The sequence below is a fragment of the Herpailurus yagouaroundi genome, unplaced genomic scaffold (genome assembly GCF_014898765.1).
Source record: "Herpailurus yagouaroundi ecotype Mexico unplaced genomic scaffold, PumYag 203, whole genome shotgun sequence".
NCBI lineage: Eukaryota > Metazoa > Chordata > Mammalia > Carnivora > Felidae > Herpailurus > Herpailurus yagouaroundi.
Genome location: NW_024412434.1, coordinates 18,403,751 through 18,430,728, shown reverse-complemented (window position 1 = coordinate 18,430,728; position 26,978 = coordinate 18,403,751). Strand labels below are relative to the sequence as shown.

Sequence of the window (26,978 nt, the reverse complement as noted above, 5' to 3'; positions counted from 1 at the left end):
AGCATTGGACTTCGACTCGGATCATGATCTCACAGTTCATGAGTTCAAGCCCTGTTTCAGGCTCTGCACCGGTGGTGCAGAGCCTGCTTGGGATTCTCTCTTTCTCTCGCTCCACCCCTCCCCTGCTTGTGCTCTCTCTCTCTCTCTCAAAAAAATAAACTTAAAAAAAAACTGGTTTATGTTAAGAGTTTTTTCTGAACAAGTCAGGTAAAACCCTGAGCCATCAGAACAAATTCATTCTTTCCAGTGGATCACATTTGTAAAGAAATGGCTAGGGCCAATTCAAAATTCCAGTGTTCTGTGGACCTGGCCCAGGTTTCTCTTTGATTGCCTTACTTATCCAGCTCAGACTGACTGTTTCAGGCCCAGAGACACAGTGTATAACCCATGACCCATGATCTCTAGCCTATGAAATAACCCAAATGGCTTCTGATTTTTGCATTCATCAGATTGAACTAGTTCTTGGAGAGAAACTACTCATTAAAACAATAACAACACAAACAGAGTTCTTACAAACGAACTATTTCCTGGAGAGAAAGCTAAAATGAACTGGGCCGAGAAACACAGTTCATATGAAATTGAAGTGTGTGCCCTTGGAGCCCAGTCAGCAGTAAGCTTTAACATCTGCAGTGGACCAGGTCCCAAAGCCACATCTCAATCCATGTGCTCAATGTGTTTGTATCTGCCATGTATCCAGATATGTTTTTATATAACAATTTCAAAAATCTATTTAAAGTATTAAATGGATTTAATTCAAAACAACCAAATATGCGGGCATGTAAGCTCAGCCTAACTAAGAGCTGTAGACAGAACCCTCGCATGCAGCAGTGTTTGAACATGCAGCGTCTTGTGAAAGGAGCTTCAGGCTGAAATGCCCCTTAGCTAAATAAAGACTTGATCCTGCAGACCAGTCTCGGGTTAATAGGGGCATGTAGGAGGGGGATGTGGCCCCACTGCAAATGAGACGATAAAAAGGTGAGGAATAAGAAATGAGAGAAGCTACGCAGGGATTAAAAGCTATTTCCTTATGTTATTACCATTCATTATTTGTTATTATGTTTCATGATTTCATTTCATTTATTTTTTTTTATTTTTCTTATGTTTATTTTTGAGAGAGAGAAAGAGAGATAGAGAGTGAGAGAGACAGAGCATGAGCGGGGGAGGGGCAGAGAGAGTGAGACACAGAATCCGAAACAGGCTCCAGGCTCCCAGCTGTCAACGTAGACCCGGACGCGGGGCTCAAACCCATGAATTGCGAGATCATGACCTCAGTGGAAGTCAGATGCTTAACCGATTGAGCCACCAGGCGCCCCCTCATAGTTATAATTTTAAAGTGTTGCATGCCTCATGAAACAGTGCCCTTTCTAATATCTCTATCAGTACAGTAAACTTATCCTTTATCTAATTTTTTAAAAAATCTCCTTTCCCCAAATCAAGAAGACTTGACTAGTTTAACCTAGAAGTGAGAACCTACATGATCTCAAACTCCATTATGTCACCTTCTCCTCCCTTTTTCTTCTCCCCAACATCACGATCATAATCATCCTCCCGTTAACTTTTAGTAACCATTCACACGGGTGCCAGGCACTGTGCTGAAAACATTCTAATTGTTTCCCTTTCCACTGAGCCAGTCTGTGTTCTTTACCTCCATCTACAAAGCCTTACAAGGTCTAGCTCTTGCCTAATTTTTTTCTCTCCCTCTTCTTTGCGATTCCAGCCACATTAGTCTCTTTACAATTCTGAGTTTGTCGAGATTTTTTTTTTCTCAATTCACTCTCAAAGGTTGTGTTGGCATTTCCAGCTGGAATCATCCTTCTCTTGACTCGTGCCACTCACTGCTAACTCCTTCTCATCCTCAGACCCAAAATGTGACATCTTTGGGGAAGATATTTCTAACCATTCAATTGAAGTCATCAGCCCTATGATTTTCTCCCATGAGACTGTTTCTTTCCTTCATGGTATGTTTCCCAACCTGAAATTACATAGTTGGGTGCTTGCTTGTTTAATATCTATTTTTTTTTAATGTTTATTTCTGAGAGAGAGAGAGAGAGACAGAAAGAGAGAGCGAGAGAGCGAGTGGGGGAGGGGCAGAGAGAGAGGGAGACACAGAATCCAAAGCAGGCTACAGGTTCCAAGCAGTCAGCACAGAGCCCGACCTGGGGCTCGAACTCATGAACTACAAGATCATGACCTGAGCTAAAGTCAGACACTTAACTGACTGAGCCACCCAGGTGCCCCTAATATCTGTCTATTTTAAACACCCATTGCCAAGCACAGTGCCTGGTATCTAAGTCGTTTGATAAATATGTAGAGAATGAATAGATAAATAAATTGATGAGCCTTTTAATTCTTTTCAGAAGACTATATTACTATTCCTATTATAGATGAGGAAAACTGAGGCTTGCAGATGATACATATCTTGTCCTTAGTAAAAGAGACAGTTGAAGTCCTTTTTCATGTTTCCATGCAATATTGTGTTTGTTTATATCAGAGAGAACTGGCCATCCTCTCGATTTCTCCAGATGGTTTGTAGCACTCCAGATAGGTGCCCTTTCCAACACCCTCTGCATCTCCATGTCCCATTGGGTTTGTGACCTCCCCATGAGCATGCAACTCCTTCACATACGGCAAGGATCTGTTCTGTACAATGCCTCACACCTCCCAAACTAGGTGGGACTACCATCTCACTCTTTTCCCCGGCTCCCACTACACCAAGCTACGGGATGCTTTCACCTGAGCAACGGCGTGTTTTGTCACTCCACGACAAAAGACCAGGATGGCCAAGCAATTGTGGAAAGACCACGCTGACCGCAGAGCTAAGATAGTAACCCAGTGTTTCCAGTTGCTGCCAAAACCCCAAATCCAATATGCTCAAGAAGGCAAGCTATTGAATATCACTTCATTTCCCTTTTTTTCCTGCCGTCTCTAGAAAGACTATTTCTCTGAGCTAAAATTAATTTCAACATGTGCTTAACTGGAGAACAATACTCCTCGGCCTCCGCTGGTTGTTCTCTTACTGCAGCTGCCTTCCGGTTTCAGTTGTCAGAAGTCTTCCTCTGCCATTCGGGTTTTTACTCTTAAGAATTATTCGGTGAGTCACAGCCATGAGACTGTAACCAGCATGTTCCCTTGAGGATAGCAAGTGTCTTCAGGCGGACCAAACGTTGTCGTAGCCCTCCCTCAACCAATCTCAAGGATGGAGATGAACAGCTTCAATCCCTAACAAAAAGCAAAAGGAAGTCTTGTGTGGAGATGTGGGAAAGCTGTGTGGGGCCAGCTGGGCAGGGTGGGGGAGGGAAGGAGTGGGAAGAAGAGGGGGAAGTGATAAAAGATCAGACGGAAGATAGGTCTCCAGTCTTTCAGCTTGTTGTACTCCCTCACTCTTCCAATTTTTAGCTCCTTCTTCATAAGCTTGAAGATTTTACCTGGACATTGAGTTTCATCATGTCTCACAGATTTTGATGCCTAGCATTTTCTCTTTGTTATTTTCTACATTGTGTTTCATTTCATTTTCTATTTCCTTCCTTAACCCAGTAATTATTTAGGAGAGAGTTTATAGATTTCCAAGTATTTGGACATTAAAAAAATTTTTTTTATCAATAATTCTAGTTTCATTACGTGGTAAAGAGATACGCGTACAATTTTTGTTATGTGAATTGGCTGGGATTGGCAAGAGGTCTAAAATATGGCTAATATGGGGGCGCGTGGGTGGCTCAGTCAGCTAAGAGTCCGACTCTTTATCTCAGCTCATGTTATGATCTCATGGTTTGTGAGTTCGAGGCCCAAGTCTGGCTCCACACTCACAATGCAGAGCCTGCTGGAGATTCTCTCTCTCCCCACCTCTCTCTCTGCCCCTCCCCTGCTCGTACATGGAGCTCTCTCTCTCTCTCTCTCTCTCTCTCTCAAAAATTAATTAATTAATTAATTAATTAAAAAATAAAATAAAACATGGTTAATGTCATTCAATGACACTTGAAGAATAGGTACACATTCCCTATATTTCAGACAAGAAATTAGTATAACTTACTTCTCTCTATCTTATTAGAGTCTTCAACTCTTCTGTGCCATTGTTCTCTGTTTGCTTTCCACTTCTAAGAAGGAACAACTTTCTCAGAAGCCCTCCTATTTCCTCAGAAGGCACTTCTGCTTCCCCTTCCCTTATCTGCCTCTCTTATGTGGTTCCCTTTCCACTTACCAGACTTCTTGGCTACCCAGGGGTCAGAGGATCCAGGATTGGTCAAGGAGATTCTATTCGTTTCTTTCTATATCCCATTTCAAGCCCTGTCCTTAGCATCATACAGGCTTCTAAAATTCTTATTCAGCCTACTACTTGCACTCTCTGGGATTAAAAATTAAACTTTCATGACTTCCTCATGTGTCCTTCACTTAGAGTTCTGACGGCTTAAATCACTTATGAAATATTAATGAGAGGTGCTGCTTTTTTTCCTGGAAAGATGCTTCTGCCCGATTCATTGATTTGTTCCATACAATGTAAAAGCTCTCTTTGCCAAAAACAGATGAACTAACAGTTGATCTGTTCTTGCTGTACTCATTATTTTGTTACCAGCCACATTACATCACCCATGGGCAATGTGTGTTTTTAAAAGCAGAAACTTTAGTTGAGAGAGAGATATAAATCCAAGGATTAATTCATAAATGTGTGCTTCTTGTTAAACAAAAAGAAAAATAAAGATATGCTATACTGGGTCTGGCCAATACCACACTTATTATCTTCTATAGTTAAATTTTATTCTCAATAAATGTTTTACAGAGCTCTCTTACTGAGCAAAAATTCTTTCAAAACTACACTATACGTGAAAAAAGATAGACTAGGCAATAACATCTTCATTTAAAGGATATATTCACATGGCAAAAGCCAACTGGAACTACATAATGAGAAGATCTAGGATTTTTAGAGGGGCATCTATTCCTTCAAAAGAAAGTTTTCTATTATCATTCTCCCAGATCTCTCTAGAATTCCCTCTCTGCTTTTCACTCTTTCTAAAATTTTGGGTGGTCTTTTCTCTCTCATAGAGTTAGTAAATGGCAAAGTCATCTGCTCTCCAAACCATTAATGTACCTAAAATACCATTATTCTTTTTTTATTCCTTTGCTTAAACATTAACTTTTTAGATATACCTTTAAAAAATGAAACCATCATTTCAGGGAGCAATATATTGATTCATAATAATGCCATATGAATTTGGTTCCAGCACCACTTTCTTCCATGCCTACTGTCTGAAGGACATGAAAAGAAATATACGTACTTTTTAAAAATAAAATGGGTTAATTCACAAATTACCCCAATAGAGGGATATGATTTACTGGCAAGAAATTGATGTGAGTCAACATATGTCTATCCAGAGTCCCATGAAGGTGCATCTAAATCCTATTCTGACAGTAACTAGAGTTTGATCTTTGTGACCTCAATTTCCTCATTGGTAAAATTAGGAATTTAAATTAGATGACCTCTGAGGCTCTTGCTGGTGCTAAAATTCTATAAATCAATTGATTGTATTCCTTTAGGATGGTCAAGGACACAATAGAAAATCTATTCAATTATTTAAATCACTATACATGTCCTGTCCTTCTAATAGCACTCTTGTATTTTTTTCCATCAACAACCCCTGAGGGAAATCTGATCAAGACTTTGAGTGTGTGTGCACATCAGAATGACAATACTTCAATGGCCAGCCATGAAAGGTCTTATCAGCTGTCTCTGAATTGATAAATTCAAGGCAGGAGTTAGAAATTTGGCCTAGGAAAACCTTAAATTCTTATTATGTTTTTAATTGCTGACACTTCTTTCATCATTCACTGCCTTTATTTATTATCACAAAGTTTGAAGGATAGGTAGGGCATCTTGTGGAAGTAGAAACTGAAACATCCAGATGAAGAATTTTCCAAGTTTCTACAGTCATCAAATGACTGAAAAAAATAAATAAGAACTTAGATAAATTAACTATAATCCTCTTCTGGCCATAAAACATTCTCCCACTCTGTTTTATAAAATTAACTCTTTTGATGCTAGTTGTTGTTTTTTTTAATAACTTTCCACAGCAATTCAGAATTCATGTAACGCCTTATGGAAATTCAGTTAGAGAGCACTGCAATGCCAGAGAGGATATATCATTCCAGATGCTTTGATGACTGCTTCGAGTCATTAGAACCACCACATAGCCCCTAATAGAAAGGTACTCAGATTTCCCTAAAAATTAGAATTACAGTTCTTCCTGTCTGAGAAAAGCATTGTGCCTGGCTCTGTGTTATAGTCCTGTGACCAGGGAGCCACATATGGAATTGAGAAATTCATAAGAGCTTCCTTCTTATGGAAGGTGAGCCACCTTTTGTAGTCATAGCTACACAATTGTTTCTGTTCTTATCAGAGAATAGTACAACTGGAACGAATTCAGCGTCCAGCTCCCCTACTCCACAGACATGTAACCATGGGCAAGTGACAACTTCTCTGGGCCTCAGTTTCCTCATATCACAAAGGAATATTAACAGTTGTTGTGAAGATTCAATGAATTAACTCATGTAAATGAGTTACTACTGTCCAACAGACAGTAGAAAGTTAGTAATGGTTATCTACTTAATTTATTAGAGTGTTTCATAGTAAATCTTATATTTATATTTATATTTTATATAAATTTTATAGTATTTTAAAGGCTTAGAATAGCACTTGGTCCATAGTAAGTAGTCTCTAAGTGCAAGCTATTTTTACTGTTCTTAAAGTTAAAAAGCAGATGTTGGAAATTTAATTTTTATTTACATAAATGTATCTAAAATAGATAGCATAAAACTTTAATGTACTTTATGAGATACTTAAGAGAACATAACCGGAATGAGTATACACGTTTACCTCACCATCTAAGTCAAAAGTCTCTGGTTTAAAAGAAAACAAAAAAACAAAAACAAAAAAACAACTCTGTTGCTGAATCCAGAGAAGCAGTTTAAGATGACAGCATAGAAAGTTCCTGAACGCACCTCCTCCTAGGAACACAACAAATCTACAGCTACATACAGAAAAATTCCCTCTGAAGACGGCCTGAAAAATACCTGAACAAGCTCCTCCACAACAAGAAATAAAAGGGGCACATCAAAATGGGAGACACAGTCTCTCCAAAAACACCATCTCTAGTACAGCAGCCCACAGTTGAGGCATCACAGTCTCCCTGAGGAGCAAGGGGGTTGTCCCCACATGAGGGACCCAAATCTTGGAACCTACACCAAGGAGATGAGAGCCCAAAAATGTCTGGTTTTGAAAACCAGTGAGGCTTAGGTCCAGGAACCATATGGCTGTAGGAGTGGAGACTTCACTCTTCAAGAGCTCACACACAGACTCACTCACCCTGGGACCTAGTACAGAAGCAGCAGTTTGAAAAGCACTTAGACCGTAAGGAAAGGAGATTCATTTACTGTTCTGAAAGCACCAGCCAGAAGAGCAGGAGCCTACAGAAGCTCCCTCTGGGGACAGAGACACTGGCAGGTACCATTTTCAGCATTTTCCTTCTAACCTGCTAGTGCTGGTGGGCATACTCAGACCTTATGTGTTGCACCCCATGAGCCCGTCTAAGGTGGACAAGCACCCCACTCCTGTACACCACTATTCAGCAGTTTACCCAAAGTCAGCTAGGTGAGTGCCCCACCCTCATATGCCACTCCACCTTGGCCTTGCCAATGATGACCTAGTGAGCGCCTCACCCCTGCATGCTCCTTCACAGTGGCACCACCAAAGCCAGCCAGCTGATGCAATCCATACAAGGAATGTCCCATGAGAATCTGTCTGGTTCTCATGGCCAAGGGGGATTGGGCCTAGGTCCTATGGGTCTGAAACAAATGGAAAGAAAATTCTTGGCAGGCTATCACCGTAGGGCATTGCACAGACAGCAGACTGAAACACATTCCCAGACTTGCTGTGAAAAAGTCCTATCTACCTGACAGGAATTTCAGGTTACGAAAGTGTTCTTGGGAAACAGAGGCTATAGGAAAGCATCTTTGAGCTCGTACTTGATCTTACTACATCTCAACAATACCTCCCAGAAAAAAGTCCAAACACTCATATGGAGCCTTGAAATTTGCAACTGTTGCTAAGGGGACCCATCTAGATCACTTGAACCAGAGCCAGCAGAGGGTACAATTGAGGTCCCGCAGGATTGTATATATTTGCATACCATAAAAGCTGCTGTCTGAGGATCTAGCTTCTAGTCAGCCTGAAACTAAGTGCTGACTGAGATCGCCTCTCGGGAACACTCATAGGTCTTGGCATACCCTCAATAACCGGGACCTACGAAGAAAAAGTCAGGCTGCTTAGACAATCACAAAGGTTTGAAAGACACCGAAGGCTTAGGGCAAGGTTAAATGATAAGGTTTATTTCCTACAAAAGATCATTCATATAAGACCTGGAAAGATAGCTGTTACACCTGATACATAGAAAGAGCCACAGAGAGATAAACAAAATGAGGAGACAGAGGAATATGTTCAAATGAAAGAACAAGATAAAACCCTAGGAGTAAAGGGCGGGGGGTGGGGGGTGTAAGGAGGCAGGGAGGGAAATACCCTAATGAAACAAAGATAAATAATTTACCTGATAAAGAGTTCAAAGTAATGGTCATAAAGATGCTCACTGACCTCTGAAGAAGAATGGATGAACACAGTGAGAACTTCAACAAAGAGACAGAAAGTATAAGAAAATACCAAACTGAAGCCACAGAAATAAAGAACACAATAACTGCTCTGAAAAATACACTAGGAGGGTTCAACAACAATTGAGATGAAGCAGAAGACAGAATCAGTGAGCTGGAAGACAGGACAGTGCAACTCACAAACAGAGCAGCAAGAAGAAAAAAAATTTAAACCAAAAATAGCTTAAAGAACCTATCAGACATCATCAAGTAGAATAACAGTCACATTATAGGGGTCCCCTAGGGAGGAGAGAGAGAGAAAGGGGCAGAAAACTTATTTGAAGAAATAATGGCTGAAAAAGTCCCTAATTTGGGGAAAGAAAGAAACATCCAGATCCAGGAAGCCCACAGAGGTCCATAGAAAATGAATTCAAAGAGACCCACACCAAGACGCACTATAATTAAAATGTCAAAAGTTAAAGAGAGAATCTTAAAAACAGTAAGAGAAAAACGTGTTATGTATAAAGGAACCACCATAACACTACCAGCAGATTTCTTAGCAGAAAATTTGCAGGCAAGAATTGAGGAGCATATGTTCAAAGTGCTGAAAGAAAACAACTTCCAACCAAGAATACTCTACTCAGCAAGGTTATCATTCAGAATTGACAGAGAGATATAGAGCTTTCCAGATAAATAAAAGCTAAAGGAATTCAACACTAAACAAGTTTATGAGAAAAATTAAAAGAACTTCTTTAAGCTAAAAAGAAAGGGTGCGTATCAGTTACAAGAACAAATATGAAAGTAAAAAATCTCACTCTTACTCAAAGGTAAATATATAGTAAAGAGTGAATTAATCATTTATAATATTAGTAAGAAGATTAAAAGACAAAAGTAGTGAAAAAAATAATGATAACCACAATAATTACTGAAGGGATATACAGAATAAAAAGATGTAAAATGTGACATCAAAAACATAAAATGTAGTGGGGGTAGTAAAAATGTAGAATATTAGAATGTGTTAAAATTTAATTTGCTGTCAACTGAAAATAAATGGTTATAAATATAGGCTGTTATATGTGAGCCTCATGGTAACCACAAAGCAAAAACCTATAGTAGATACACAAAAGATAATGAAAAAGGAATCCAAGCATACTACTATAGAAAGTCATCAAACCACAAGAGAATAAGCCAAATAGAAGAAAAAAGGAACAGAGAGTAACTACAGAACACAAAGAAAACAATAAGCAAAGTAGAGTAAGTACATACTTACCAATAATTGCTTTAAATGTAAATGTGTTAAATTCTCCAATACATTGAGGGGCTCGATGTATTAAAAAAATAAAAATAGAAAAACAAGGCCCATCTATATGCTGCCTACAAGAGACTCACTTCAGATGTAAGGACACACATGGGTTCAAAGTGAAGTGATGAAAAAGGATATTTCCCACAAATGGGAACCAAAAGAAAGTTGGGGTAGCTATACAAATATCAAATAAAATAGAGTTTAAAACAAAGATGCTTATAAAAGACAAAGACAGGCATTACATGATGATTAAGGGGTCAATCCAACAGAAGGTATAACATTTATAAGTATTTATGTACCCAACAGGAAAGAACCTAAATATGTAAAGCAAATACTAACTCACCTAAAGGGAAAAATTGGCAATAATAGAGTTATAGTAGGAAACTTTAGCACCCCATTTACATCGATGGATAGATCATCCAAACAGAAGATTACTATGGAACATCAACCTTAAATGATACATGATACCACATGGACTTGATAGATATATACACAACATTCCACCCCAAAGCATCAAAACATACATTCTCCTCAAGTTCACATGGAACATTCTCCAGGTTGGATCATATGTTAGAACAGATAACAATTCTCAATAAATATAAGAAGACTGAAATCATATCAAGCATCTATTCCAACTACAATGGTATGAAACTAGAAATCAATTATAAGAAGAAATCTTTAAAAATCACAAACGTGAAGATTAAACAACATGCTACTGAAAACCAATGGGTCGATGAACAAATCAAAGAATAAATTTTTAAAACTACCTGGAGTCAAACGAAAATGCTAATACATCATACCAAAATGTATCGAATGCAGCAAGCGCAGTTCTAAGAGGCAAGCAAGATTTAGGCTTACCTCATGAAATGAGAAAAATCTCACATAAACCACCTAAGCTTACACCTAAATGAACTAGATAAAGAAAAACAAATTATCTCCAAAATTAGTAGAAGGTAAGAAATAATAAAGATCAGAGTGAAAATAAATGAAATACAGATTTAAAAGAGAGCACAAATTAATCAATGAAACTAATAGCTGGTTCTTTGAAAAGATAAACAAAATTGACAAACATTTAGTGACACTAACCGAGAAAAACAGAGGGCTCAAACAAAAGAAAACCAGAAATGAAAGAGAAGTTATCAGATACCACGGTAATACAAAGGATCATAAGAAACTACTTTGAAAAATTATATGCCAACAAATTGGACAAACTAAAAGAAATGGATAAATTCCTAGAAACATACACCTATACTGTATCATGAAAAAGAGAGAATCTGAATAGACCAGCTATTAAAAAAGAGATTGAGTCAGTAGTCAAAAATCAACCAACAAGCAAAAGTCCAGGCTTCAGTGATGAATTCTACCAAACATTCAAAGATTTAAAACTTATCCACCTCAAACTCTTTCAAAAATTTGAAAAGTAAGGAATGCTTCCAAACTCATTTTCTGAGTCCAGCATTACCCTAATACCAAAACCAGACAAAAACACCACCAAAAAAAAGCATTCTAAGCCCATATTCCTGATGAACTTAGATGCAAAAATCCTCAGCAAAATATCAATAAACTGAATTCAACAATATATCAAAAGAATCATGTACCACAATCAAGTGTGATTTATTCTAAGGAATGCAAGGATGTTTTCGTATATGCAAATAAATTATTGTGACATACTACATTAACAAAATGAAGGATAAAAATCATACAATCATCTCAATAGACAAAGAAAAAGCATTCGAATAAATTCAACATCCATTTATGATAAAAAGCCTCAACAAAGTGGGTATAGGTAGAGTAACCTCAACATAATAAAGGCCATATATGACAAGCCCACAGTTAACATTATTCAGTGAAGAAAAGCTAAAAGCTTTTCCCTTAAAATCAGGAACAAGATAGATGCCTATGCTTGCCTCTTTTATTTAACATAATATTGGAATTCCTAGCAAGTGAATACACAAGAAATTAAAAAAAAAACGGGGCAGGGTATCCAAGTTGGAAAGGAAGAAGTAAAACAGCAACTATTTGCAGAAGACATGACTTATATATAGAAAATCCTACATAGCAGACCAAACCATTAGAGCTAATAAATTCAGTAAAGCTGCAGAGTGTCAAATCAATATACAGAACTATGTTGCATTTTTATATACTAGTAACAAGGTCTCAGAAAGAGAAATTCAGAATATAATCTCCATTACAACTGTATCAAAAAGAATAAAATAAATTTATTCTATAGAATAGAATAAATTTAACCAAGGAAGTAAAAGTCCTGTACATTGAAATCTATAAAACACTAATAAAAGAAATTGAAGAAGACACAAATAAGTGTAAAGTTATTCTGTGCTCATAGACTGGAAGAATTAATGTTGTTAAAGTGTCCACGTTACCCAAAGTGATATACAGATTTGATTCAACCCGTATCAAAATTCCAACAGCATTTTTCACAGAAAGAGAACAAACAATCCTCAAATTTGTAGAGAATCACAAAAGATTCTAAATAGCTAAAGCCATACTGAGAAAGAAGAACAAAGCTGGAGGTAGCATGCTCCCTGATTTCAAACTATACTACAAAGCTAGAGTAATCAAAACGGTATAGTACTGGGACAGAAACAGACACAAAGATCAATGGAACAGAACAGAAAACCCAGAAATAAACCCAATTATATTGGGTTTATTATTTACAATGGAGGCAAGAACGTACAATGGGGAAAAGAAATATCTTCAATAAACAGTGTTGATAAAACCGGACCGCCCCATGCAAAAGAATGAAACTGGACCACTATCTTACACTATTCACAAAATTAACTCAAAATGGATTAAAGTCTTGGACATAAGACCAGAAACCACAGAACTCCTAGAAGAAAACATGTGGGAAGCTCTTTGACATTGGTCTTAGTGATATCTTTTTGGATCTGACTCCAGAAGCAATGGCGACAAAAGAAAAATGAACAAAGACTACATCAAACTAAAAAGCTTCTGCAAAGTGAAGGGAACTATGAACAAAACAAAAAAGCAACTTAATGAATGGGAGAAGACATTTGAAGACCATATATCAAATAAATAGTTAAAAACCAAAATATATAAAGAAATCACACAATTCAATAATAACAAACAAAATCTGATTAAAAAATTGGCAGAGGATCTGAGCAGTCATTTTCCAAAGAAGACACACAAATGTTCAGCAGACTCGTGACAAGATGCTCAACCTCACTAATTGTCCAGGAAATGCGAATCAAAACTGTGATAACTCCTCACACCTGTGCGAATAGTTATTCTCAGAAAGACAAAAAAATAACAAATGTTAGCGAAGATGTGGTAAAAAAAAGGAACCCTTGTGCACTGTTGGTGGGGGTGTAACCACTATTGAAAACAATATGGAAGTTCCTCAAAAAATTAAAAATACAAGTACAGTATGATCCAACAATTCTACTTCTTAGTATTTAACCAAAGAAAAGGAAACCACTAATTTGAAAAAGATATATGCACCTCTATGTTCACTGCAGCATTATTTACAATATCCAAGATATGGAAACAACCTATGTGTCCAATGATAGATGAATGGACAAAGAAGATGAAGACGAATGAAATCTTGCCATTTGCAACAACACAGATGGACCTCATGAGTGTTGCTACAAACTCTCAGTCATAAAAGAAATAAACCATGAGGAAGTAATGTACAACATGGGGTCTATAATCAATAATATTGTACTGCAAATTTGAAAGTTACTAAAAATGAAATCTTAAAAGTTCTCATCATAAGAAAAAAAGTGTTACTTTGTACGGTTACAGGTAGGTAAATACACTTATGTGGTGATCATTTTGCAACGTATACAAATGTTGAATCATTATGTTGTACACACTTGAAACTAATGTGATGTGTATCTCAACTGCGCTTCAATAAAATAAATATTGCTGTGGTGCCATGGTCAGTGTACTTCATTTTTCAGCTAAATCCAGATCTTATGCTAAGATTTTTTGTTTCCTCACTACACATAAAGGAGGGAAGAGGGCAAGGGGTTACAAAGGTTTTTCCCGGAAAAATAAATTGGGTCTAACTCCATGAGCAAACAAAACTGTCAAGGCCTCTCTGAGTTTATATAAAATGATTGCACCCAACAAAAAGTGTTTTGTCTTTCTTGCTAAACACTTTAATTTGTGGCTTGACAGATAATTAAGCAAAAGAAATACCAGGCCAGGCAAACAAAAACTGCCTTTTTGTTTCAGATATTCTTTGTTATTACAATAATTACACACACTTAAATCAGAGCTAAAGTCTTTTGAGAGAGAAGTAGTGCTGATGAAGGAAAAAGAAACTAAACTCCAAAACAAGGGCTGTTCAACACCCTGACTTCTCTGCCACTGAATAACCAGCTCACCTGGGCAAATCCTTTTCCTTTTCTGGGTTGAGTTTCCTGGACAATCCATGAAAACGATGTCTTATTAGTACAACTTATTAGTCCTTCTAATTTGCACTCACCTTAGTTATTAAGGGTCAGTTTCATAGCATCTGAGTTCCTAGTCTCAGCTTACATTTCTGTCCTTTGCTATTTCATTACCAATCTCCTGTTTCACCAACTATAGATCTATTTTTGGCAAATTCTTTCCTACTCTCTAGAACAGTTGTTCTCAGACTCTAGCCTGAGTCACAATCACTGGACGGTTGGGGTGCAGATTACTGGGCATATATCCCAAGAGGTTCTGATTCAGTAGGTCTGAGATAGGACACAGAATTGCATTCCTAACATCCAGATCATCCAGAGAATCTGCACGCTGCTGGCCCTACAACTGCTTGAAAACCACTAGACTGTAGAGAATATAAAAATGTTGATAAACTCATCTAAGGGCCTAGGAGTAGTAAAAGTTACCTCAACATAACTCTGAGCACAGCCACTCTGGCCTTCCAGCTCCACCTGGGTGAAGTTGACCTGTATTTGTTCTCCCAGGGGCTGCTTTATAATATAGATGCATTGTCTGTTGTGAGTGAAAGGTCCAGACAAGTCAGAAAAGAGAAGGCCCTCTGGGTCTGTGTAGTTTCCTCCACAACGTAGATCCGCTGAAGAGAACAGGGAAGAGAAGGGAAAGGTCATGCGAATGGCCATGCCTGTGGCTCTCAGGCATTACATACCATTTTTAGAAACTCACACCCATACACACACAATCATATATCCACCTAATTCACCCTGTACAGGTTTATGTCTCCAATTATATTTTCAGTTTGTTGTGTGCTTGTGGAACATCCATGTAGAGCCGAAAGAAATAGACACAGAGATGCGTAATCTAACTTCCAATCTAACGTCCTCTTCTACAAATTGCTCTTTGATTGTTTTAAGTTTATTTATTTATTTTGAGAGAGAAAGAGAGAGCATGAGCAGGGTAGGGGCAGAGAGAGAGAGGGAGAGAGAATTTCAAGCAGCCTTGAGCCCACGAACTAAGAGATCATGACCCGAGCCGACCTCAAGAGATAGACGCTTAACTGACTGAGCCACCAAGGTGCCCCTACAAATTGCCTTTTATTTTTTTATTTATTTATTTTTCTAAATTTTAACGTTTATTTATTTTTGAGACAGAGAGAGACAGAGCATGAACAGGGGAGGGGCAGAGAGAGAGGGAGACACAGAATCCGAAACAGGCTCCAGGCTCTGAGCAGTCAGCACGTGGGGCTCGAACTCACGGACCGCGAGATCATGACCTGAGCCGAAGTCAGACGCTCAACTGACCGAGCCACCCAGGTGCTCCCAAATTGCCTTTTAAATACGTTTATGTTCTCCTTCATTCCAGAAAGATTTGAGGCAGTTTATAAAAGACATGTGACAAAAAATATATATACAACTAGACAAATGAATCCAGTTAAAGGAATAATGAACAGAGAACAGCAGGATGTGCTCAGGGGGGAGTGACATGCACAGAGAACAAGTATGCACCGACCACACAGATTACAAAAAGTTTACTATAAATTCAGCCCGAAGGCAGAGTGAATGAAGAAAGGAGACCTGTGGAAGATGTTCACTGTTAGTTTTCCTGATATTGAGACTTGAAAGGTGTTTTTCCTGTGAATTCTCATCAGAGCACAATGATGTACGTTAAGAATAAAAGCCCCAAAGTAAAAATCATAGAGGGGCCACCCGGGTGGTTCAGTCGGTTAAGCATCCAACTTTGGCTCAGGTCTCGCGGTTTGTGAGTTCAAACCCTGTGTCGGGCTCTGTGCTAACAGCTCAGAACCCAGAGCCTGCTTCAGATTCTGTGTCTCCTCCTCTCTCTGTCCCTCCCATGCTCATGCTCTGTCTCCCTCTGTCTCTCAATAATAAATAAACATTAAAAAACTTTTTTTTTAAATCAGAGTATTTTCTTGTTTTTCATTGTTTGCTGGTTTGTTTTAAGATGTCAACACAAGCTCTAAGCATAAAAGCATAGCATAGTCCCTCACATTCATATGAAGCTCCCAGTTGTTCAGGTTACTTACATGCTGATGTTAAGTAGGTGATATGGAAGCCTTGGTCATTAATCTGGTTGTCAGAATGAAAATGAATTCTGGCAAAGGGACCTGTGGTCTGCAGTGGTGGTACAGAGAAAGTGGTGCAGAACTTTCCAAGAACGGGGTCCTGATACAGAGGACCATCTCGAATCTAAAACAAAAGAACGAACCATTAAGCACAAACAGGTCAGATGTTGACAAAACGAGTCATTTTGTACCTTAACTTCAGAAAACCTGTCATTTGAAACTGGTGGCTCTTACGGGTTTTCCCATCTCGCACATATCAGCTGCAGCTCACTAAAGGGTAGTCCCCTGCACCCATCATCCCTGATGCCGTATCTTCTGTCTAAATCCTAATTCCGAGGCTAGATGTGTACTTTGAAATCTTCTCATGAATCTTTCTCTATGTTTTCTTTCCTAGGTTCCCCCCCCACCAGGTGTTTGTTTTGAAATGATAAATTAATTCCTAGTAATTGAGAAGGAGAAAATGAATATATTGAAAGAAAATAGAAGAAGGAATGCTAACAATGTTGACTGATTCACAACTTGTTTCAGAAGGATCAGAGGTGGAAAGGAAGTGAAGTCAGATCAGACACAACATAAAGACAGTTTAAATGTATTTTAAAAGTATATAATCCTAATACTAATTAGGTACTGTGACAATGATCGTACGATCTGAGAAATTCTTTTTAATTGTTGGTTTTTAATTTCTTAAATAATCACGGTAACCTCTCTATAACTGTTGTAACTGCAAATCCTGTACATCATAGAACACCAAACATCAGTGAACAAAATAATATTTTAACATGGCGAATTCCGTCCACTCAAATTACTTTTTCTATTGGCCGCAAAGCTATAGGACAGCATTATTCTATTCCTATATATAACTAGTTCCTTGAAATATTGTTGAGAAGTGAGAAGCATTTCAATATTATCAGAATGATTAATGCTTTCTATTATATATGTATCAAGGAATTATGTAGGAGCAAAAAACAAAGCCTCTAATTTTAATATGATGGAACTCACTGAAATTAATTTCAAAAAATCCATGCTACTGTCAACATTTAAAGGATTATGTTGCTGAAATTTTCCAGGGAGGGGTAGATCTTCCAGTCATTCCCAAAGGTTTCAAATCCATTACAACTGCTAAATTACTAATGACTTTCATTTGTGGAGATCCCTGTTTGTCAGTCACACCTTTCTATCCTTTGTGAGTAATTCCAAAGCCCTCCATTCTCTAATGGACTTGGAAGGGCATATTGTCTTTTATCACTACTGCAAGGACTACTGTGATTTATGGTAACAAAAAGACAAGAGCAATGTAAAAACTCAGTCTTCTCAATGATCTTTTCAGTCTATAAATGCAGAGCAACATTTCAGATATACCTATATGCTTAGGGCATTTGAATACAACAGCCCATTTTTCTACTTGTATAATTTAAACTTTTGCTAATGGTAACCAGGAGGGACACAGATTGGCTCTTCTTCTCCCAATGACAATTATGAGTATATTCTAGGCTCACCCTTTAGCAATGCATTACAACACAATTGCTCTTAAGTTATTTTTCTTCATGGAACAATATAGCCAGCTTGTGAAATAACATGTTGGGTTCCCAGAGATAACTGAAATCTTGATTCTGCATTGGAAAAGATACCCGTTACTAAATGTTTATTTTGTTAATTCTTCTGTTCCCTTATTAGGGGACTGGGCTTCCAGGAAATGACAGGGAAAAGTAAGGCAGTCTATTTCCCAGATTCAAATGAGACCCAGAAGAAGCAACAAGCTGGCACAATTAAGAATAAGGAATCAGCAAAGGCTCAGACATTGGCTGCCTACTGAAGACTATATCTAACTATTGCAAGGAAATTGAAGTCATCCACAGGTATCACCAAACCATAGCTCTTTGAGTTCTAACCATATCATGACATGTTCTATCTAATTACATTTGTTTACCTCAAGATAATCTTTGCTGCAATCATCATGGTGCTCCAGACTCAAGGTCCCAAAAGTAAATGTTATCAAGAGGCCAGGACTGGTTATAACTTTCCAGACACAATCTCTTCCTGAAGGATAGTTTCCAGGATATCCCGGAGACTTAATAGAACCATAAGTGCCTGTCAGTACACCTCCACACTCTAAAATAAGAGGAAAAAATAACTTGACATTTGTATACATGTTATAATTTATATAGCGTTACGGAAGTCTTTATTGCAAGAAGACAAGCTTTGTTGAAATATCTATGTACAGTTTGGGACACCCTCGTAAATTAAACAAGGCTTTCAGTTTTCCAATTTGATACAGTTATAAATCTAGGAATATTAATTGATAAATGAATGAGTCACATGCATTGAGCTCTGTGCTTATCAGCTATTACATGGTGATATGATTTTAAAATATAGTGCTGAACTGTCTGAGGGATGAATAATGAGATAATAGATATATTGTTTTCACTTTGAGGGAGATTAATTTCTGCATAACTTTTACAAGTTCTGGTTCTTAAAGAGTTCTCTTTTTTGTAAAGTTTTTTCATTTGTTTTTGAGAGAGAGACTCAGAGCACGCATGCTCAAGTGGGGGAGGGGCAGAGAGAAAGGGGGACACAGGATCTGAAGCGGGCTCTGCACTGACAGCAGAGAGCCTGATATGGGGCTCAACTCATGAACCGTGAGATCACGAGCTGAGCCGAAGTCGGATGCTTAACCGGCTGAGCCACCCAGGTGCTCCAAAAAGTTATTTTTAACTCTTAAAAAGTTCTAGAACTTCTGTTACCCCTATGTCTTTCAACAAACCAGATTGTTTCATACATTAGAATAGTTAAGTGCTACATACTTTTCATGTGAGAAAATTTCTTAACACTAGGATAATAATTAAACTCTTCATTTTATAAATTGAACATATTCAAATATGCATGGGCAGTTGCCTTGCTCAGGAATGGAGTGAAAGAAAGGTGGGACCAGGCTTTGTGACACCCACTCCACTACCACTCAATTAATTACCCCCCAGAGTTGTATGTCAGTGACTGGAAGTATCTTTCCTTTATTAATACTCACATTTACTTAACGAAGAGTCTGTGATGGCTTATAAGAAATACTAATGTAAAATTGAAAAATAGAGATACTAAATAAAAATCTAGACTGTAGTAAATATAAATTAGAAAAAATAAAATAAGGTGGTATCTCAGATATGCAAGATGTGGGATCTACATAACTACACAGGTTACTTAGTAGACAAGTCTTTTGCCAAGGCAAAAAATGAGACAAGTTAGTTACATGATTCTCACTGTTGCTAATACAAAAACACCTCAGTTGCTCAGAGGCAGAGAAGTTTCCTAAAATTTGGAAGTTCAATTACCATATGGGTAAAAAGAATTACAATTCCATAAGCAAAGTAAAATGTTAACGGAGACCTGGGGAAAAAAATTCAATATGTAATACAAAGAGTTAACATCTCTAATATATGAAGAGCTTCTAAAAGGAGTAGAGACATAAAGAGTTCACTGGTAAAAATTCAAATGTCCTTTTACATGGAAAAGATGTTCAGCCTCACTCTCAACAAGGGACATACAAATAAGAACTTTGCTGAGACACCATTTCTTAGCTCTCAGAATGATAAATATCCAGAATATTGAAAACAAATTCTGGCGGTGCTGTGGGGAAACAGGCACTCTCATACATTGCTGATGAGAACACAAGAGAACACAACTCTTACAGAGGAGACTATGGCAAAGTCTAGCAAAAAGTTAGGCATTTATTTTTTGACGAAGCAACCACACTTTTAGAAATTGATCTCAAAGATACATTGGCAAAAATGCAACAAGACAAGTTCACAAGGACTTTGTCGCAGTACTATCTGGAATTCCAAAAGGCTGGAAGCAAGGCAAATATCTGACGAGAAAGTCCTGGTTGAATAGACAGTGTATGAGATGTCTATTAATGGCACACTATGGTCTAGTTATGGACTAGTCTCTATGACACATCAAGTGAAAAAGCAAACTACAAACCAGTGTATATTGTATGTTACCTTTTTTTAAAGGGAAAAATATGATTATATGTGATTATCTACTTATAGTTTTGAAATGGAAGGATAAATCCAAGACTAATACAAATTGTTACCTTTTTTTAAAATTTATTTATTTGTTTTGAGAGAGACAGAGACAGCTCTAGTGGGGGAAGGGCAGAGAGAAAGGGAGAGAGAGGGTCCCAAGCAGGCCCCCCGTTGCCAGCACAGAGGTCAATGCCAGGCTCGAACCCACAAAGCCAGGAGATCATACCCTGAGCCGAAACCAAGAGTCAGATGCTTAACCTACTGAGCTACCCAGGTGCCCCCAAAATTGTTACCTTTTAGAGAAGAAAGGAATAAAATGGAAGGGACAAGGATAAAAGCTAGACTTCTCTAAATTTACCATGAAGTTTGATTTGGCTTTGGAACTATGAATATGTTTCACATAATGATAGAGCAAAATTCAATAAAAATGAAAAAGTGAAATCTTTAAACTCACAGGCAAAACGAAATGACTATATTAAGCTAGCAGTTTAAACAGGGAGAGGAGAAATATTCCAAGACGCTTTGAAACACTGTAAAGTTTGATTGCAGAACTGGAGTGAAACATATATTAAGTACAAAAAGAATAATTGAGAAATACGAAATGGCTTTCAGTTATCATGTTATTAGTAATAATATTAGTATTGTTATTTTGAAAATTCACACGGTAGGATTAAGTACATAGGTAATATGTGAATGTCACTGGGAACTCATTTCACGCAGTGAGAAGAAGTGCAAACATAAAGTTAAAAAACCTGTAATTTCAATATGCCAATATTTTGGAAGATCACTAAGAATACATGATATACCTTTCCTTTAAAAATAATAAAAATATTTCCCAGTTCTTTCCACTGAAAGTTCTAGAGACTTTGTTCAGTCTAGTAGCAATAGCCACTCCTAGCACCCAGGTTATGAAACCTAAATACCATTTCCCGGTAGAGAAGTATGAACTGTTCCAGTCCTAACACAATAAATATGTATGAAGAACCTGGAAAATCTTTCAGGGAAGAAAGCAAGAAAGTTTCTAAAGATAACAGAAACTTGGGTTTCTATTGGGTCAAAGAGGCTTAGAAACTATCAGTTCTCCCACTAGCCAAATATGGAACATTTTAACATTAAAAAATCTAGAATGGATTATATCAAATATGATAAAATGTGTGTTCCTGAGTATTAAAATCAATAAAAAATAAAAGAAATAATGACTAATTGTTCATTCTGGAGAAAGCTAGGAAGCCAAGTCATTAATTTGAATACTGGGGAAATATTAGGAGAAAGAATCAAGCATGTATCCTATGTTTCCTTTATGATCTATATGGGAGCGTAACCAAATAGTTGACATGAGAAAGATCAACTCTACTGAAGAACTCCAGACAATAAATAAGGAAGAAATGGTAAAATTCAACTGTCATCATTTTGAAAGCCCCAGTGAACAACTAACCTAAACAATGAACCTAAGGGTTGCTAAGACCATTACAGAAAGTGTGAAGGTTTCTAATGGAAATATCAACCAGGGACAGTCAAAACACTCAAATCAACGCTGCAGTCATAAGAGGGAGACAAGTGGATATCCAGTACCTTCTAATGTGATTATTTTTGTCCCCTCAAAAATAAAACTTAACTGGATCGAACCTCTAGCTTGATTTAACTACCTGTTTATAGCATGAGGAATGGCACACGGGATATAAACAGCAAAATCTAGACTCTGGGATAACAGCAGTTTCTGTAATAAATAAATGTGAGCAATGATTAGGATTCTGTAATTGTAAGGAATTATTGTTTGTTTTAGTTTTGTTTTCAGGCACTGAGAAGCAAACAGTGAAGGGCTGTGATCTTGAGCGAAGGGAAGGGCAGCACATGTGATAAATCCCATGTTCCTTCCAGGATTCTCCCTGCAGGCAGCTTCCAAATTACACACAGCACAGGGCAGTGGGAGTCCAAGGAGCAGCAATCCTCTTACTGGGTGAAAGAAACAAAATTCAGAATTTGGGGCTACTAGAGTGGCTGGGATTTTCGAATAAGGTACTATAGAGAAGACAGCTGCAGGACAATGGCACCCCAAAAAGGTATAGGAGTTTCTTTGGGCCCTTAGCTGAATCTTAAGCTGTATATGCACAGGGAAAGACTCTAGAAGGCCTAATAAAAAATATAAGAGCTACGAGACATAGTCAAAGTCTCCAGCATATGTGTAATTTGAATCCCAGAAGGAGAGGAGAGAAGAAAAATAAAAGAAGCATCATCTGATCATCTCCATAGATTTAGAAAAAGTATTTAATATACCTCAACATCCATTCATGACAAAAACTCTTGACAAGCTAGGGATAAAAAGTAAGATGGTTTAAAAGCATTCAAAATATCTTTGACACTTCTTCCATTGAGATGGGGTCTATGTCTCCTCCCCTTGAATCTGGGTGGGCTTATGAGTGTTTCAACCAATTAAAAGAATGGCAGAAATAACAATATGACTTCCAAGATAGGTCAGAAAAAGCCATGCAGCACCTGCCCATGTCTGTTGAAATGGTTGCTCTAAGAAAAACCAAGGACCACGAAAGAAGTTCCACTAGTCTAAGACCAACATCACAGAGGGGCTACATGTAGGCACTCAAGTCAACAGCCTGGTTCAACTCTTATCCAAAAGCCAGCATCAACTGAGCGAGCTTGGGTTTCTAGCCTCACTGAGCCTTTAGATGACTACAATCCCAGCCAACATCTGGTAATAACTGCTCACCAAATCAAATGACAATTGGTCTCTTTCCAAATTCTTGGTCCACAAAATCAGAAACGTAATAAAATGATAAATGTTCTACAACACTAAATTTGTGGGTCATTTATTATACAGTAATAGTAATTTGCAGCAAACTTCCTTAAACTGATAAAAGTTATCTACAAAAACTTACAGCTAAAACATTATATTCAATGGTGAAATACTGAACATTTCCCATGAGGTTGGGAACAAGATAATAATGCCCAGTCCACCACTTTTGTTCAGCATTGTACTGGATGTCCTAGCCAGGGCAATAAATAAGTTGAGGGAAAGAAAGAAATAATAGTTACAAAGATTGGAAAGGGAGGTGTTACAAGGAAAACCACAAGCCCAAAATGGTGCCACTTAGGCCAAGTCCTCAAACTTGGGCTTAATACCTAGTCTAATTGTACTTTCAACCTTCCCCAGAAATATAATCTTAACCTGTCAGTCAGGAATTTTCCACTCAGTGCCATGAGTCTGCCATATGGGTTTTCTCCATCTCCCAAAGGAAGATGAGGTAATCTGCATGATCAGACCCTTTACTCTTCCCCCTAAGGGAAGACCTTGCCTGGATCAATCTTTTTCTTTTGCTAATAACTTCTTGCCTTGCCATTCCTTCCTATAAAAACTTTTCATTTTATATAATTCCTTAGGGCTCCCCTCTGTTTGCTGGATGGGATCCTGACCAATTCAAGCATTATTTCATAAAGACAATTAGATTCAAATTTACTCCATTAAATTTTGTTTCTTAACAAAGAAAAACAGGCTTTATTCATTGAGAACATAGCTGTGTATGTAGAAAAATCCAAAAGAATCTACTAAAAAAACTATTAGAATTGATTAATGAATTTAGCAATGTGGCTAGATTCAAAATCAAATATTTTTTAAAAATGCATCATAATTCTATATACTAACAACAAATAAAAATGCCATTTTAGAAAACGGCATCATTTTACATAATGTAAAATATTCAATATCTAGAAAAAGACAACAAAATATATGGAATCTATAAACCATCGCTAAGATAAATTATAAGAGGGCTAAATAAATACAGAGATGGTCCATGTTCATAAATTGGTAGGATCAATATTTTTAGGAATCCCAGAAGATTGGGGAGGGGGGAAATTAAAAAATTGATTCTAAAATTATAATATATATATATAATATGTAAAATATAATATATATATTTAAAATATAATATATTTTATATATAAAAATATGTATATATTTTTTAAAATTTTTTTAGAGAGAGAAAGCAAATACATGAGCAGCAGAGAGGGGCAGAGGGAGAGAGAAAGAGAATCTTAAGCAGGCCCCATGCTCAGCACAGAGTCCCCATGGTGCTTGATCCCACGATCTTGGAATCATGACCTGAGCCAAAATTGAGTCGAATGCTCAACCAACTGAGCCACAAGGTGCCCCATATTGAGCATATTATAAAAGACAAAGTTGTAAGATTTACACTACCAGATTTCATATTTCAGTAGTTAAGCCAATGTGCCACAAGGATAAATAGACCAATAGAAAAGATAAGAAATTCCAGACATAAATGCACAGATTTATTGATGAATGAATTGGAGCTTCAGTGTACTGCTCTCTTTACTTTTTTACATGTTTATAAAGTGTATAGTAAAAAGCTGAAAAAAAAAAAAGTAGAGCTCCAAAAGGCAAAATACCAACGCAAAGAATGAATTATCAAATGGTCACTAAGATAAGGAATACTAAGTGAAGGAGTAGACAATGTCATCAACAATATCCCTGCAGTAATTTACTAGTAAAGTTTATAAAAATGTTGTTCAGTAATTTCATAAGGGGTCCATTCAGATTCATGATTTCTCATCTTTTTCATTCATCCAAATTTTATTATCTCTGAACACAAAATGAAATTTCAATGTATTGCAGATTTATTTGATGTGAAAGGAATTACAAAAGTATTATATAATCCTTAGATCTCAAAACATGTAATGTTATCCACAAGTCTAATACTAATCAAGAAAATTTACTGATCTCAAGATTTTGCTCTATTTTTCTTTTTGTTTACACTTACCTGGTTGCTGTGTTTCCCATCTTATTGTGAAGCCTCTCTCATTTCTTAAATGTTCAGAGTAGAGATGAAAATACAGGGCATTGTCACTACTGAGGAGTTCATGAGGGGGAACAGAGCCACAGAATCTTCCAAGTTGAAACGCTGCAGAGGAGTCTCCATCATGAACCTGAAGAAACTCGTGTGGACAATTGTTCACTGATTCTAACTGGAAAAAAGTGAAAGTGATACGCAGCACCTAAAAACATAAAGGTCACAATACATTATTTTTCACTTCCATGTCAATTCTAAAGCATTTCTCCCAATAAGGAAGCATTCATATTAATTTACCTTTCAAGAGACAGATCTATAATTTCCCAATTATCTGCAAACACATATGACAACCCTACATATTATTAAATAACTTGTGTTAAAAATTGCTTAGGCTTCTGCCAATATCAAAATATATCAAAAATCTTGATGTTAACAAATTAGATTTTTAACAGCTTTATTAAGGTATACTTGATATACAAAGAACGATACATATTAAATGTGTATAATTGGATGAGTTTGGACATATACCAACACCTGTGATGCCATCACCACAGTCAGTGTGCTAGGCATATTCAACACCTCCCAGAGTTTCCTTGCGTCTCTCTTTCTTTTTTTTCTTTTAGTGGTCAGAACACAACATGAGATCCACTGTCCTAACAAATTTTGAAGTGCATGATATCGCGCTGTTAACTATAGGCACTATGTTGAACAACAGATCTCTAGAACTTACTTATCTTGTATAACTGAAAATACCCACTGAGTTGTTACTGAATCGGTTAATAAAATATTTGTACCTAGATTTCATTTAACTGTCAAGTCCATTAAACATAGGCACTTCAAATGTAGAGCTGACAATCACGCTTCGAAATCAGTAAAATACAACGGACATCTAAAAAACCTACCTTGAATTAAGTTTAACTGACAAATATTACCATTCACAAGAATGTATACCCTGATCACCTGAATAATCTGTAGTGTGCAGCATCCACACAAATGTTCACTGATCCCCGGAGATGCTGATTCCTGAGGGTTCTCTGAAGCTCTTAATGAGATACTAACAGATTGACAACTTCAGGTATAGACTGAGGTAGGCATGGTATAGATATGTGTAAAGTCCCCAAGTCTTCAGTGGTTGGATATCATTAAGAGATGGGTGACACCAAGAGTGGAGAACAGGGAAAAAGTAATCTGAAGTGTTCTGAGCATACAAGTAGAAGAGAATAAACCCAAACATACATTTCCAAGTTAAAATGTTAGAATGTACAAACTCAAATATAATGATATACTTCATATAATAAAAATTTTTTGGATAGTATCATTTAAAACAGCCAAATTGCTAAAAAGGAAGCTGTTGAATTTGATATCCATCGTGATCTAAAACAACAACAGCATTCAGCTAATGAAAAAGGATATCAGGATATTTTTGAAATTCTATGCTAGGGTATTTTTAAGATCTGTTACCCAACATTACATCATTTTTGTCCTTGAAGAAATTTCAATAAAAATTGAATAAATGTTCATGAACTGAACTATCCTGATTTCTATAAAATTTCTACTATATTGTGCAAATTGTGGAGATAAGATTTAAAAATCAAAACAACCAAGGAAAACAGCCAAATTTATTTTAGAAATCGATAATAAAACTATTAACATTTTTTCACAAAATGACTTTTCTTGAAAGAAAAATGTTTTCAATGTCAGGAAATAGAATTCATGAACACTAA

At 37.0% G+C, this 26,978-nt stretch overlaps 1 protein-coding gene across 1 annotated transcript in view; it reads right to left on the bottom strand.

The window, feature by feature from the left end:
• CUBN (cubilin) overlaps positions 1 to 26,978 on the bottom strand; it is a 279,400-nt gene that overhangs the window by 230,358 nt on the left and 22,064 nt on the right. Inside the window, exons 14-17 of the mRNA XM_040451314.1 lie at positions 25,225 to 25,459; positions 18,349 to 18,530; positions 16,383 to 16,545; positions 14,788 to 14,975 (exon numbers count right to left, since the gene is read on the bottom strand). Of these exons, the coding sequence (XP_040307248.1) occupies positions 14,788 to 14,975; positions 16,383 to 16,545; positions 18,349 to 18,530; positions 25,225 to 25,459 (768 nt within the window). The remainder of the gene's footprint in view (positions 1 to 14,787; positions 14,976 to 16,382; positions 16,546 to 18,348; positions 18,531 to 25,224; positions 25,460 to 26,978) is intronic.